General features: G+C 36.4%; 1 protein-coding gene across 10 annotated transcripts in view; it reads right to left on the reverse strand.

The window, feature by feature from the left end:
• Positions 1 to 12,494, reverse strand: part of LOC123550853 (potassium channel subfamily T member 2-like) — a 295,982-nt gene that overhangs the window by 17,849 nt on the left and 265,639 nt on the right. For all 10 annotated transcript variants that reach the window (XR_008367420.1, XM_053524976.1, XM_053524977.1 and 7 more), the window contains 4 exons: positions 9,371 to 9,503; positions 6,130 to 6,214; positions 5,354 to 5,438; positions 2,322 to 2,420 (listed from right to left, as the gene is read on the reverse strand). Coding sequence is in view for 9 of the 10 variants with exons in the window: in XM_053524976.1 (XP_053380951.1) it covers positions 2,322 to 2,420; positions 5,354 to 5,438; positions 6,130 to 6,214; positions 9,371 to 9,503 (402 nt within the window). In the remaining variant the exon portion in view is untranslated. The remainder of the gene's footprint in view (positions 1 to 2,321; positions 2,421 to 5,353; positions 5,439 to 6,129; positions 6,215 to 9,370; positions 9,504 to 12,494) is intronic.

Genomic DNA, 12,494 nt, shown 5'->3' on the forward strand with positions numbered 1-12,494 from the left:
TACGATAACGTACTTTTGTAAGACAATTCAGCCTTTTTCAGATGTTAAATACAGCTGAATGCATGAACACATACGTTAATACAGCTGAATGTGTGAACATGTACATTAATACAGCTGAATGTGTGAACACATATAAAAATACAGCTAAACATGTATGTCAATACAGCTAAACAAGTATGTTAATACAGCTGAATGTGTACTTTAATACAGTTGAATGCGTAGGTTAATACAGCTGAATGCATGAACACTTACATTAATACAGCTGAATGCGTTAACACGTACATTAATACAGCTGAATGTGTGAACACGTATAATAATACAGCTAAATGCGTGAACATGTACGTTTATTTAGCTAAACATGTACATTAATCAGGGTTCTAGCCAGGATTTTCTGAAGGCATGATGCAGGATATTTTTTGACAAGCAAAGGGGTGGGTGCGGGAGGGGTGTCCCCTCCTGCATGGGGGGTATGGGGGTCACCCCAGAAAATTTTGTGTTACTACAACTCATTTTGGTGCATTCTGGTGCATTTCAGAGTGAAAAACATTGTGGTATTTTCAGTGATTAATAAGCATCATTTACTTGTACAACAAGAAAAGATGTTAGGTCATAAAAATCCTATGTAGTTATTTGCTGAATGACAATTAAAAGTTCATCAATTTTAAGTTGCTAAAAATGTTCATTTACTATTTATTGTACATAAAACAACACAATTTTAGCACTGCACACAGATCTATTTGTATTTTAAAGTTTATGTCTTCTATTTCTGCGGAGTTTATTTGCTGAAAACTTATCCATTTTAAGTTTTTGAAAATGTCAACTGTTTGTTGTACATACATGTAAAACAACACAATCTGAGACTGTCATCCAGGGAAACGCTGGTTTCCATTTTGGATCAATGGCCATTTGGCGTGGCTGGGAGGGATTCTGATATTGTGACCGGGGCCTCCGTGGCCCAGTGGTTAAGGTCGCTGGCTTCAAATCACTTGCCCCTCATCGATATGGGTTCGAGCCTTACTCGGGGCGTTGAATTCTTCATGTGAGGTTCTTCATGTGAGGAAGCCATCCAGCTGGCTTACGGAAGGTGGTTCTACCAAAGTGTCCATTCGTGTTGAAATAATGCACGGAGGGTATTTCAAACTTTTCTCTACAAGTTCTATTTTGAAAGTGACGACAGAAAACATTAATTCTTGCATTGTCTTTTCGATATTCTGCCCGAGAAAACACATTTCATACATGTGAAAAACATTAGTATTACGGTGATAATTGCTCAAAAGCATTTTACCGTGATGCACAATTTTTGACTTAATTCCTTACATTGTCTTTCCTTGATTGCGAAAAACATTCGGATGATAATTGTTGAATCATCTGTCATTATATCTAACGACATGTATAATCTTAAAACTTGCGAAAACAGTCACTTTCATGTACACATCACAAGATGCCGCCTGTCAAAGGATTTAAAGGCGGAGCTACGATGAAATTTACGTCACACGTTCCACATATAGGAAGCTGTCATTGGTTTATCGGTTATCTTAACTGGCATCGCTTTACCTAAACTATCGGGTAGCACGTGGAAGCTTTTCGAATACACTATCGAATTAATCGGGGTGTTTATTGGGATGATTTTATGACATGTCCCTTCGGCAATTAAGGGATGACGGGGGAAATAAGGGATGTCGAATATACAACTCAAAGTCTGAAGGCATGTCGCACGCGACAGGCGATAATAGCCTGGCGAGAACCCTGTTAATACAGTTGAATGTGTACGTTAATACAGCTGAACACGTACGTTAATACAACTGAACACATACATGAAAAAGCTGAATGTGTATGTTAATACAGCTGAATGCGTACGTTAATATGGTTGAACGCATACAAAACTTTCTGTAAAAGAAAGCGTGTCGAAATCACATACACACAAAATGTAATTTGCCAATTGTCATTATGGGTCCACTACCATAAAATCTTCTCATCTCTCCAGTGAAACTAAGTCAAACTGAACACACGTTGAACAATCTTAAATCTCAATTCCTGTTTATACAAACATGAGGAATAATCATAAACTCATGTTAGTTTTATTGTTTCCCACTTAATAAAGGGGATCTTACAGCTCTTCCATTATCTGTTCAGTCATCTGCTCCATAACTGTTTACATAACTGCAGACCAGAACTCTCTCCTAAACAGTCAGATCTGTCCTCGTCTAGGATTCAGAAGTACCACTCTATTGCATCATTATTAAAAGCGAAGAGTGAAAATGGGTACTAACTGTGTAAGTTACAATAACAGATCTGCTCCATTTCTAAGTTTAATACCTTACCCTGTTATTGCCATCTTTGACAATTCTCCCTTTAGTTTTAACAACAGTATCAGCTGCCTGAATCTCAGCATTGTCTGCCCCTGTTGGCTCCTCCCTCTTCTGCAATTTACAAAACATACCATGTAGCCAGCATTTTTGATTTTTAAACAGCCATCATCAGTTACTGATGACTTTGTTGTTTTTTTAACCAAAACATCAATATAAACTTGATTATTACAGTTTCATGTTGAAGAACTGTTGAATCTCTTACAAGTCTGCTAAACAGGAAACAAAAACACAGGTGTTGAACAAGAGCTCGTCGAACATGAAATGCCCCCCTCGACGCATTCAGTAATTGCACAAGGAACAGAAATTATATGCTCACTGTAAACAAAAGTTCTACCATTCTGGTTTAATCTGACCTTGACCTTTAATCTATTAACCTAACAAGAGATTACAGACTGATATTGGCGCCATCCACTAAGCCATTTTTGAATGTTCCAAATTTCAAGACTAGCTCAAGGTCAAAACAAATGTTAAATTTCATTTTGGTACAAAACAATGTGTATGTGGTCCAAATTTGAAAGCTGTGGCTTGAGAAATGTAAAAGCAGGTCACTAGATCAATTTCAAGGTCAAAGTTCATTTCGGTAGACAGAAGTTATGCATGTGCTTCAAATTTGAAGGCTGTAGCTTGAGAAATGTGAAAGTAGGTAATAGGTAAAAATCAATGTCAAATTTCAATTCAGAACACAAAACTACGCATGCAGTCCAAATTTGAAGCATGTAGCTTCAGAAATGTGAAAGTAGGTCACTAGGTCAAAATCAAGGTCAAATTTTATTTCGGAACACAGAACTATGCAAGCAGTCAAAATTTGAAGCCTGTACCTTCAGAAATGTGAAAGTAGGTCACTAGGTCAATCTCAAGATCAAAGTTCATTTCAGTACACAAAACTATGCTTGTGGTTCAAATTTGAAGGATGGAGCTTGAGAAATGTGAAAGTAGGTCACTAGGTCAAAAGCAAGGTCAAATTTAATTTATAACAAAAAACTATGCATGTGGTCCAAATTTGAAGCCTGTACCTTCAAAAATGTGGAAGTAGGTCACTAGGTCAATAACAAGGTCAAAGTTTTTTCGGTACACAAACCTATGCATGTGGTCCAAATTTGAAGGCTGTAGCTACAGAAATGTGAAAGTAGGTCACTAGGTCAAGATCAAGGTCAACTCATGTCAAGGTTCATCTTGCCACTCAAAACTATACATGTGGTCCAAATTTGAATGATGTAAGTTATGGACATGAAAGTTCCAAGTTTTTCCCTATATAAGTCTATATGAACCATATGACCCCTGGGTCAGGGCCATATTTGACCCTAGAGGGATAATTTGAACAAACTTGGTAGAGAACCACTAAATGATGCTACATTACAAAATATCAAAGCCATAGTCTTTGTGGTTTGGACAAGAAGATTTTCAAAGTTTTTCCCTATATAAGTCTATGTAAACCATGTGACCCCCAGGGCGGAGCTATATTTGACCCTAGGGGAATAATTTGAACAATCTTAGTAGAGGACCACTAGATGATGTCATATACAAAATATCAAAGCCCTAGGCCCTGTGGTTTTGGACAAGACATTTTTCAAAGTTTTTTCCTATATAAGTCTATATGAACCATGTGACCCCCAGGGTGGCACCATATTTGACCCCAGGGAAATAATCTGAACAATCTTGGTAGAGGACCACTAGATTTTACTACATACCAAATATCAAAGCCCTAGGCCCTATGGTTTTGGACAAGATCAGAAACCGTTTTAACTGTTCCTGGCCAATGTGACCATGACCTTTGACCTAATGACCTCAAAACCAGTAGGGGTCATCTGCTGGTCATGGCCAACCTAACTATCAATTTTCCTGACACTAGGCCCAAGCGTTCTAGAGTTATTGCCTGGAAACCATTTTACTGTTCCTGGTCAATAGGGGTCATCTGCTGGTCATGACCAACCTCCCTATCAACTTTCATGATCCTAGGCCCAAGTGTTCTTGAGTTATCATCCGGAAACTGTTTTTCTCTTCAGGGTCACTGTGACCTTGACCTTTGACATACTGACCTCAAAATCAATAGGGGTCATCTGCTGGTGATGATCAACCTCCCTATCAACTTTCATGATCCTAGGCCCAAGTGTTCTTGAATTATCATCCGGAAACCATTTTACTATTCAGGGTCACTGTGACCTTGACCTTTGACATACAGACCTCAAAATCAATAGGGGTCATCTGCTGGTGATGGCCAACCTCCCTATCAACTTTCATGATCCTAGGCCCAAGCGTTCTTGAGTTATCATCTGGAAACGGATTGGTCTACATTCCGACCGACCGACCGACATCTGCAAAACAATATACCCCTCCTTCTTCGAAGGGGGGCATAATGAAAAGAATACCTGACCCCTGCTGGATCTGATCCAGTTGTCATTGCTGAATGTTCTCGCATACAAGATGTTAACATGGTTCCCTGGTAGTTTGTCTGGGGTACCATGTCGAACATCTGATGAGTGAGAATGTTGCTGAATGGATAAACAATATCAAACCAACCTTCACATCCTTTTGACAACGTGTATGGTTATACTTACCATTTACCATCCTAAAATAAATTTAAAGTATAAGCTGTTTACTTATATATCAAGAATGAGTACAAACTACTCCTGAACCTGTTAGTGGCCACCTGTATTAAGCAGCCAGTCAGCTAACTTGCCAACCTACTTTTGGTTTCTATCTTCAACTTGTCTTAAGAAGTCACCTGCCTTAAGCAGCCAGATTGTTGCTCCTCTGGCAGGCTGCTTAATCTCTATCCCGCTAAATTTCTAAAATGGACTGATCCATCATTTGATTTGGGATTTACCATTTATTATTCAAAGGGGTGTTCACTGAAAATTTATCGACACATAGCAAACAGTGCAGACCACGGATGTGCAGGCTGATCTTGGTCTACACTGGCTGCAAAGGCAAAACCACTTGCTGCCAGCAGGATAAATGTTAACAGAAATTTCACTATAACTTACCCCATTCATATGATGCTGCATCTGTTTCCTTTCATCAATCAAAGGAGAAGGTTTGGGTGACAAAGAACTCGGTCTAATTAAGTAACTGAAATATTGAAAAGGTAACGTATATAACCAATCAACTTACTGGAATAATATTGATCACTCTGCTACATTTGCAAGCATACTCTAAAGTAAACTTAAACTGTAATTTGCTGGAATAAGTTGGTCACTCTGCTATGTTTGGTTTAAACAATATTTTATTTAACAAATAGCATGTGATTACAATAAATGTTACAAAAGCAAGGGATCGAGTAGTAAGCTAATAAGCTTTTTCAGAAACTCTTTCCCGAGCTATCTGCTATGTTTCAAAGTATACTCTAAAGTAAACTAAACAGTTTCAATGACATTTGTCTCATTTTTTTCATGTTTGGTTTCATGCTGGTTCTATTCAATAGTATTTCTGTTAAACTTTGTATGCATTAAAATTTTAGCTTAACCATGATACATAATATATATGTGTTAATGTTCTCTATTGCTAATACTCACATTCCATAAACAAAGAAAGCCAAATGGATGACTTTATACATGGAATCTGTCAAACTGTCTGCGTTAACCAGATAGCTCCAGAAGAAATCAAACATAATCTATTTGATAATTTTATATTTAGAAACTGGAAGATTATGGTAGTAAGTCCAAAATTACAAAGCAGAAATCTGGTAATCACTTGGATTTTACAAATGACAATATAGGATTCTGACACTGGTTCAGTTTTTGGAATTCAATTAGTGACTTACACAACATCTCCCAGTTTGAGTTGCAAGTCGTATCCTGGGTTGATGACAACATAAGATATAGTATCTTTCTTTTCATTCTTTTCATCTGAAAATATTTGAGCCGTGCCATGAGAAAACCAACATAGTGGGTTTGCGACCAGCAAGGATCCAGACCAGCCTGCGCATCCGCGCAGTCTGGTCAGGATCCATGCTGTTCGCTAACAGTTTCTCCAATTCCAGTAGGCCTTAAAAGCGAACAGCATGGAGCCTGACCAGACTGCGCGGATGCGCAGGCTGGTCTGGATCCATGCTGGTCGCAAACCCACTATGTTGGTTTTCTCATGACACGGCTCATATTATAGATAACATCTCATATCATGTTACATAATATACAGAGGAAGCTTCATCTAGCAGAGAACTGTTACATCCAGACACATTATGTAATTTTCTAATCACTTATTTTCACTCAAATCTTCCTTTAATTAATTTACATGAAGCAAAAGAAATTTAAATAAAAACATCTATTATAATATTGGTTTTCAATTCAAATTTAGAGAAATTCAACTAAACACTTTCTGTAGTCAGTTCCTAGAAATCTTAAACTGATAAAATTTTAGCATTTTTAAGTGTTAATAGTGTGTTATAATCAATGCTCAGACAGGAAGTTGTTTAATCTATACAGGAAACAGGGTCATTTAAGACACAAAGTCTTTTAATTCAGAAGATGCTTGGACAGTTTCAACTGTTATCAGTTCATACAAATCTTAAAATGTTTTATAAACAAGAGCTGCCACTAATGGTGACAAATGCCCCCGCAGTACCTTGACCTTTGACCTGGTGACCCCAAAGTCAATAAGGGCCGTGTACTCAATAAGTACTATCAGCATGTGAAGTTTGAAGGTCTTGGGTGCAGTGGTTCGCGAGTAAAGTGCCTTCATGCAAAAAGTTAACATTGGCCCCTGTGACCTTGACCTTTGACCTGGTGACCTCAAAGTCAGTAGGGGTTGTGTACTCAATAAGTACTATCAGCATGTGAAGTTTGAAGGTCTTGGGTGCAGTGGTTTGCGAGTAAAGTGCCTTCATACAAAAAGTTAACATTGGCCCCTGTGACCTTGACCTTTGACCTGGTGACCCCAAAGTCAGTAGGGGTCGTGTACTCAATAAGTACTATCAGCACGTGAAGTTTGAAAGTCATGGGTGCAGTGGTTCACGAGTAAAGTGCCTTCATGCAAAAAGTTAACGCTGTGACAAACGAACGAAAGAACTAAAGAACGGAGGGACAGTTGAAAACTAATATGCCTCCCTTCGGGGGCATAAAAATACGCACTTCTTGGTGCTAATAGTGAGTTATAATTAATGGTATACCATGATTTTTAGGTTTGGAACAAACTTTTTTGAGCTGCAAGGCAGGATAAGGCGGGTCCACTAGAAAAGGAAGTTTGATAAAACAGAAGAAAAACATCAAACAGATGAGGACTGGATTTAATTTGTTTTCATATTTATATTGTTATGACATAATAATGTGTAATATTAAATGAGGTTGTTACGTTCAATTAACAGTCCATGTTTGTTAAACCTCAAAGCCACTCATACCAAGTTCAATTTGAACATATAAAATTACTGTAATCTGGTTGTCTTAAGACTATACATTTCTAGAATGGACACATGCTTTGTCTATTATATAACCATCCATAACTGGATCTGACATATGTGGTGACTATAATATGACCATCCATATCTGAATTGGACATAATGTTGTGACTATCCTGTCACTATCCATAATTGGACTGGAAATATGTTTTGACTGCCCTGCAAACATAACTTTTAACTGTTCTGTCTGAACAAGGTTTTATTTCAAAATGTCCATACAAATTCCAATTATTCCAGGAAACATGCCTACATAATTTCTTTCAGGTAATATACCTGAACACCTGGTCAGTTTGACTGGACTAACTGCATTCTATTAAAGACATCCGTCAAACAAAATATCTACTACTAATGACAATTTTGTTCTCTGTTTTTGTTTGGTTTAACATTACTTTAACACAATAATAGGTCATATGGTAACTTTCCAGCTTTTAATGGTATAGGAAGATCCCAGGTACCCTTTCTTGCCTTACTTCAGGCAGAGGCAGGCATCTGTTTAGAACCTCCCACCTTACATAAGTCACCTGGATTACTTCCTCCCATGATACAATTCTACACGCCAAGCAAGGTTTCAAACTATTAGCTGTGAGTGGTTAAGTTATTTGAAATCAGTGACCTTAACCACTCTGCCACTGAGGCCCCACCATAGACTAAACAACTCTCCTATACAGGATGTAACTTATCCTAAGTCTTAACAGCACAGTAAGCTAAGAAAGTTAACATGTATGGCTCTAAGATTTGTAAATTAAGCAAGCTGGGTTAAGTTTTTTCTTGATAGTTTCAGCCCTTACCTGTGATTTCTGAAAGATTTCAAGAGAGAAAATTTAATATCGCCTGGTATTATTTAAATACAATTATCACTTGTTACTGCTTATCAATTTACAAAATTATTTTACCATTTTGAATCTCTTCAATCATAATGCACTTCTGTTCAAATTCAGTAATGAACTATAAACAATGGTCTGATATAAACATAGCCTCAAATCAAGCATGTACAAAGGCAAGATTTACAGTGAAACACCACTAACTCAAGCATCCATGGTTCTAGTATAAGTGCCCACTTCAGCAATTCAATGGCTTTAGCACATTGGCTCTCTTGAGCAATTCATTGGCTCACTTGAGCAATTTAATGGCTCTAGCACATTGGCTCTCTTGGGAATATTCATTGGCTCGCCTGAGCAATGCAATGGTTCTATCACATTGACTCTCTTGAGCAATTCAATGGCTCTAGCACATTGGCTTGCTTGAGCAATTCAATGGCTCTAGCACATTGGCTTGCTTGAGCAATTCAATGGCTCTAGCACATTGGCTCTCTTGGGCAATTCATTGGCTCGCCTGAGCAATGCAATGGTTCTATCACATTGACTCTCTTGAGCAATTCAATGGCTCTAGCACATTGGCTTGCTTGAACAATTCAATGGCTCTAGCACATTGGCTTGCTTGAGCAATTCAATGGCTCTAGCACATTGGCTCACTTGAGCAACTGATGTGGTCTCCAATTTTTTTCCTAATATCTTCAATATTTGGACAGATGGAAACCCTGGACATGGCAAGCATTTTATTCATTCCCTTGTGACCTCTAACAATCAAAGTATTATTGTAATGATAAGCTTACCATAGTCATCTAGTGGCTGGCCAATACTTTGCATTCTACATTTGACCATTTGACTGATCTCATGAAGTTCTGGGTTGACTTGACCGGAGTGATCATCATGCCTGTCTCCACCAGTCATCATGTTCAGTGATACCTAAAACAGAAACAATTAGTTATCAGATCAAGATTACATATGTGCAACAAAAACGTGTAAGATTTCTTTATGTATTAAAATAACCACCTGAAATATGCTGTTTAACAGTAAAACTGATCTGGGGTTATAGTATGGTGATTTGAATTAGGGTAATGCCAAAACATGTATCTGTGCTACTGCTGAGAAATGAAATCAGGGGTTTTAATATTAACTTGCTGTATACTGTTTGCCAGTCAGTACCAGCTGCACACACTATCAAACTTCACAATACTGGCATAATGTCAATGTTTACAATTACATGGTGATAAAACACTTGCAAACAAATAGAATTAAAAAACTTGACTGTTTAAAGGGATATCTGATTGATGTATCCTTAACAGAGACTTTAAAGGCACTGGCCTCCAGATCGTTCGACAACAAAGAAAATTATTTTTTTGTTCCATATCTTGAAATTAATGTTATATTTCTTAAGAATGCTTTGAAACTTAATTACTGACAAACTACATGTATATGTCATGCAAACACATGAGAATTAGTTTGTAACATTTTACTCAGAGTAAACTGCCTCGATTATAAATATGTATAGTTAAGCCACACTGAACACTAAATCCTCAACAGCCTATTGGTGGCGACAGTGGAAAACTTCTTTATTGCAGCAGCGGTCCAGACGTGGTCATCTTTTTTTCTTGATATGGCATTTTTAAAACAATGTTTAGGAACAAAAACTCATATTCTAATGTTCAATATGAAAGACAAATAATTTTTTGGCCAAAATCTGGAGGTCAGTCTCTTAAAAGCATACACTGGTAATAAAACACAATGAATTGACACAGATATTGAAAGATATACCTGTAAAGGTTATTCGCTGGAAGGATTCTAGTATAATGTAACATGAAACTGATGGGAGAACAAGGAAATACATTTTCAAGAGATGAGTGAGGCAGCAATCTTTAGACTGCTAGCCCTGTGCTCACACTACTATCAAGAGATGTAGAAAGTAAAGGGGTCAGAATTACTTTTTAAAACAAATATGTGAAAAAAGGATAAGATATTTAACATTAAGTAAAGATTAAACAGAACTATAAAATAGTAGCATATTTACAGATTTTAATCATAATCAGAAAATGGGATTTCTATTTCAAAGAAAGGCAAGAGACATACACTTTTGTAAACACATAAATGTCATAATTATACTTGCAAAGAAAAATAAGACAGAAATAAAAGGGTGACTGAAAAATCAAACTTACAGCAGACAATGCCTGTGCAAAAATATAATAAAACTTTTTTCAATCAAACATGCTATTGTTAAACTTGGCAAAACTTCAAATAATGGCACCAACAGCTGAATTTTAGTGTCTTATTACACATATTTTTTTTTGTTTCTACTGACATCAGTCACTCGCTGAATTGTCCATTTTAAAGTTCTAAAAGTTTAAAAGTTTTCCGTTAAAACTTTCTTTGACTTTAAAAACAAACTTTTATTTCTGATGCAGAAAAAATTATTGCACATCTAAATGAATATTATTGTAAGCTTGAATGAAATAATAAAAATCTGCTGACTGCAGAAAAATACTCTTTCTTTTTAAATGTTCTCATTTATCATATGTGTAACAAAATACAGCGCATTAATTTATTTACACCATGCTGCAATAATTTCAAAGCAAAATTAAGTTAAAGCAATGCAGCCACAAATATCTGCTGAAAAAGTTTAATTGCAATTTAAATTCTATAATAATTAAGAAAAGTTCAATTCATACTTGTTTTACACTTATCAATAACAGATTCATTCATATTAGAAAGGTTGAGATTTCATGTGTAGAACTTTAACTATGCATATGTGTAGGACTTTGATGGACTTTTACTATGCATATGTGTAGGACTTTTACTACGCACATGTGTAGAACTTTTACTATGCATATGTGTAGGACTTTTACTATGCTCATATGTAGATTTTTTACTATGCATATGTGTAGAACTTTTACTATGCATATGTGTAGGACTTCTACTATGACATGTGTAGAACTTTTTCTATGCATATGTGTAGGACTTTTACTATGCACATATGTAGAACTTTTACTATGCATATGTGTAGGACTTTTACTATGCACATGTGCAGAACTTTTACTATGCATACTGTCAGGTCTCACATATAAGGCGAACTCACTTATAAGATGTACCCCGAAATTGGACAGACAATCTGCGGTCTTTTACACTGACCCTCACATAAGACACCATCATATATCGATATCATCAATGTAAGCAACATTCTCCATTTTTGTTAAAAAACTGCCAATTTTATTGTAAAAAAATACCAACTTGAAATTTTTTTTGTAATAAAACCCTTTTAAATGATTTATAAACAGTGAATGGGCGAAACCTTTTATGTTATCTGCCAATGTTTTTCAACAAAATAAAATAAAGTACTTCAAAATATATTTTTATGTATAAGCAAATGCATTTAAATACCTTAGAGATGGTGAACATATGTCTAGAAAATGTCTCTAATTCTGGCGTTGTTCACCGATTTTATTCAACAAATAGCAGACTAGTTTTATGAAATGTAAAAATAGAAAAGAATATCTAAGAATATCGAAATTTTTACGATATTCATCAATTTTATGCTGTCAAATGATGACATATGTCAATCAAATATAGGTATGGCCACTCTGATATATTATCAAATCGCGTTCAAGTTTCAAGTTGCTTGGCATCTCTACAGGTCCATCATTTTGCAAGAAGGGAATTCTGAAATAATTGCTGTCGGAAATTCTTTGAAGTCGCCAAAGTTTGACATCAATCAGTGTGTATCATAAATCTGTTTTCATGCCCGCATTTATTTATTGGTATACTGAAATTTCAACCTCTCTAGTATTTAAAAATAAATCAAGAAAATATGAGCCGCACCATGAGAAAACCAACATAGTGCAATTGCGACCAGCATGGATCAAGACCAGCCTGCGCATCTGCACAGTCTGGTCAGGATCCATATTG

The sequence above is a fragment of the Mercenaria mercenaria genome, chromosome 15, assembly GCF_021730395.1.
Source record: "Mercenaria mercenaria strain notata chromosome 15, MADL_Memer_1, whole genome shotgun sequence".
NCBI classification, from domain to species: domain Eukaryota; kingdom Metazoa; phylum Mollusca; class Bivalvia; order Venerida; family Veneridae; genus Mercenaria; species Mercenaria mercenaria.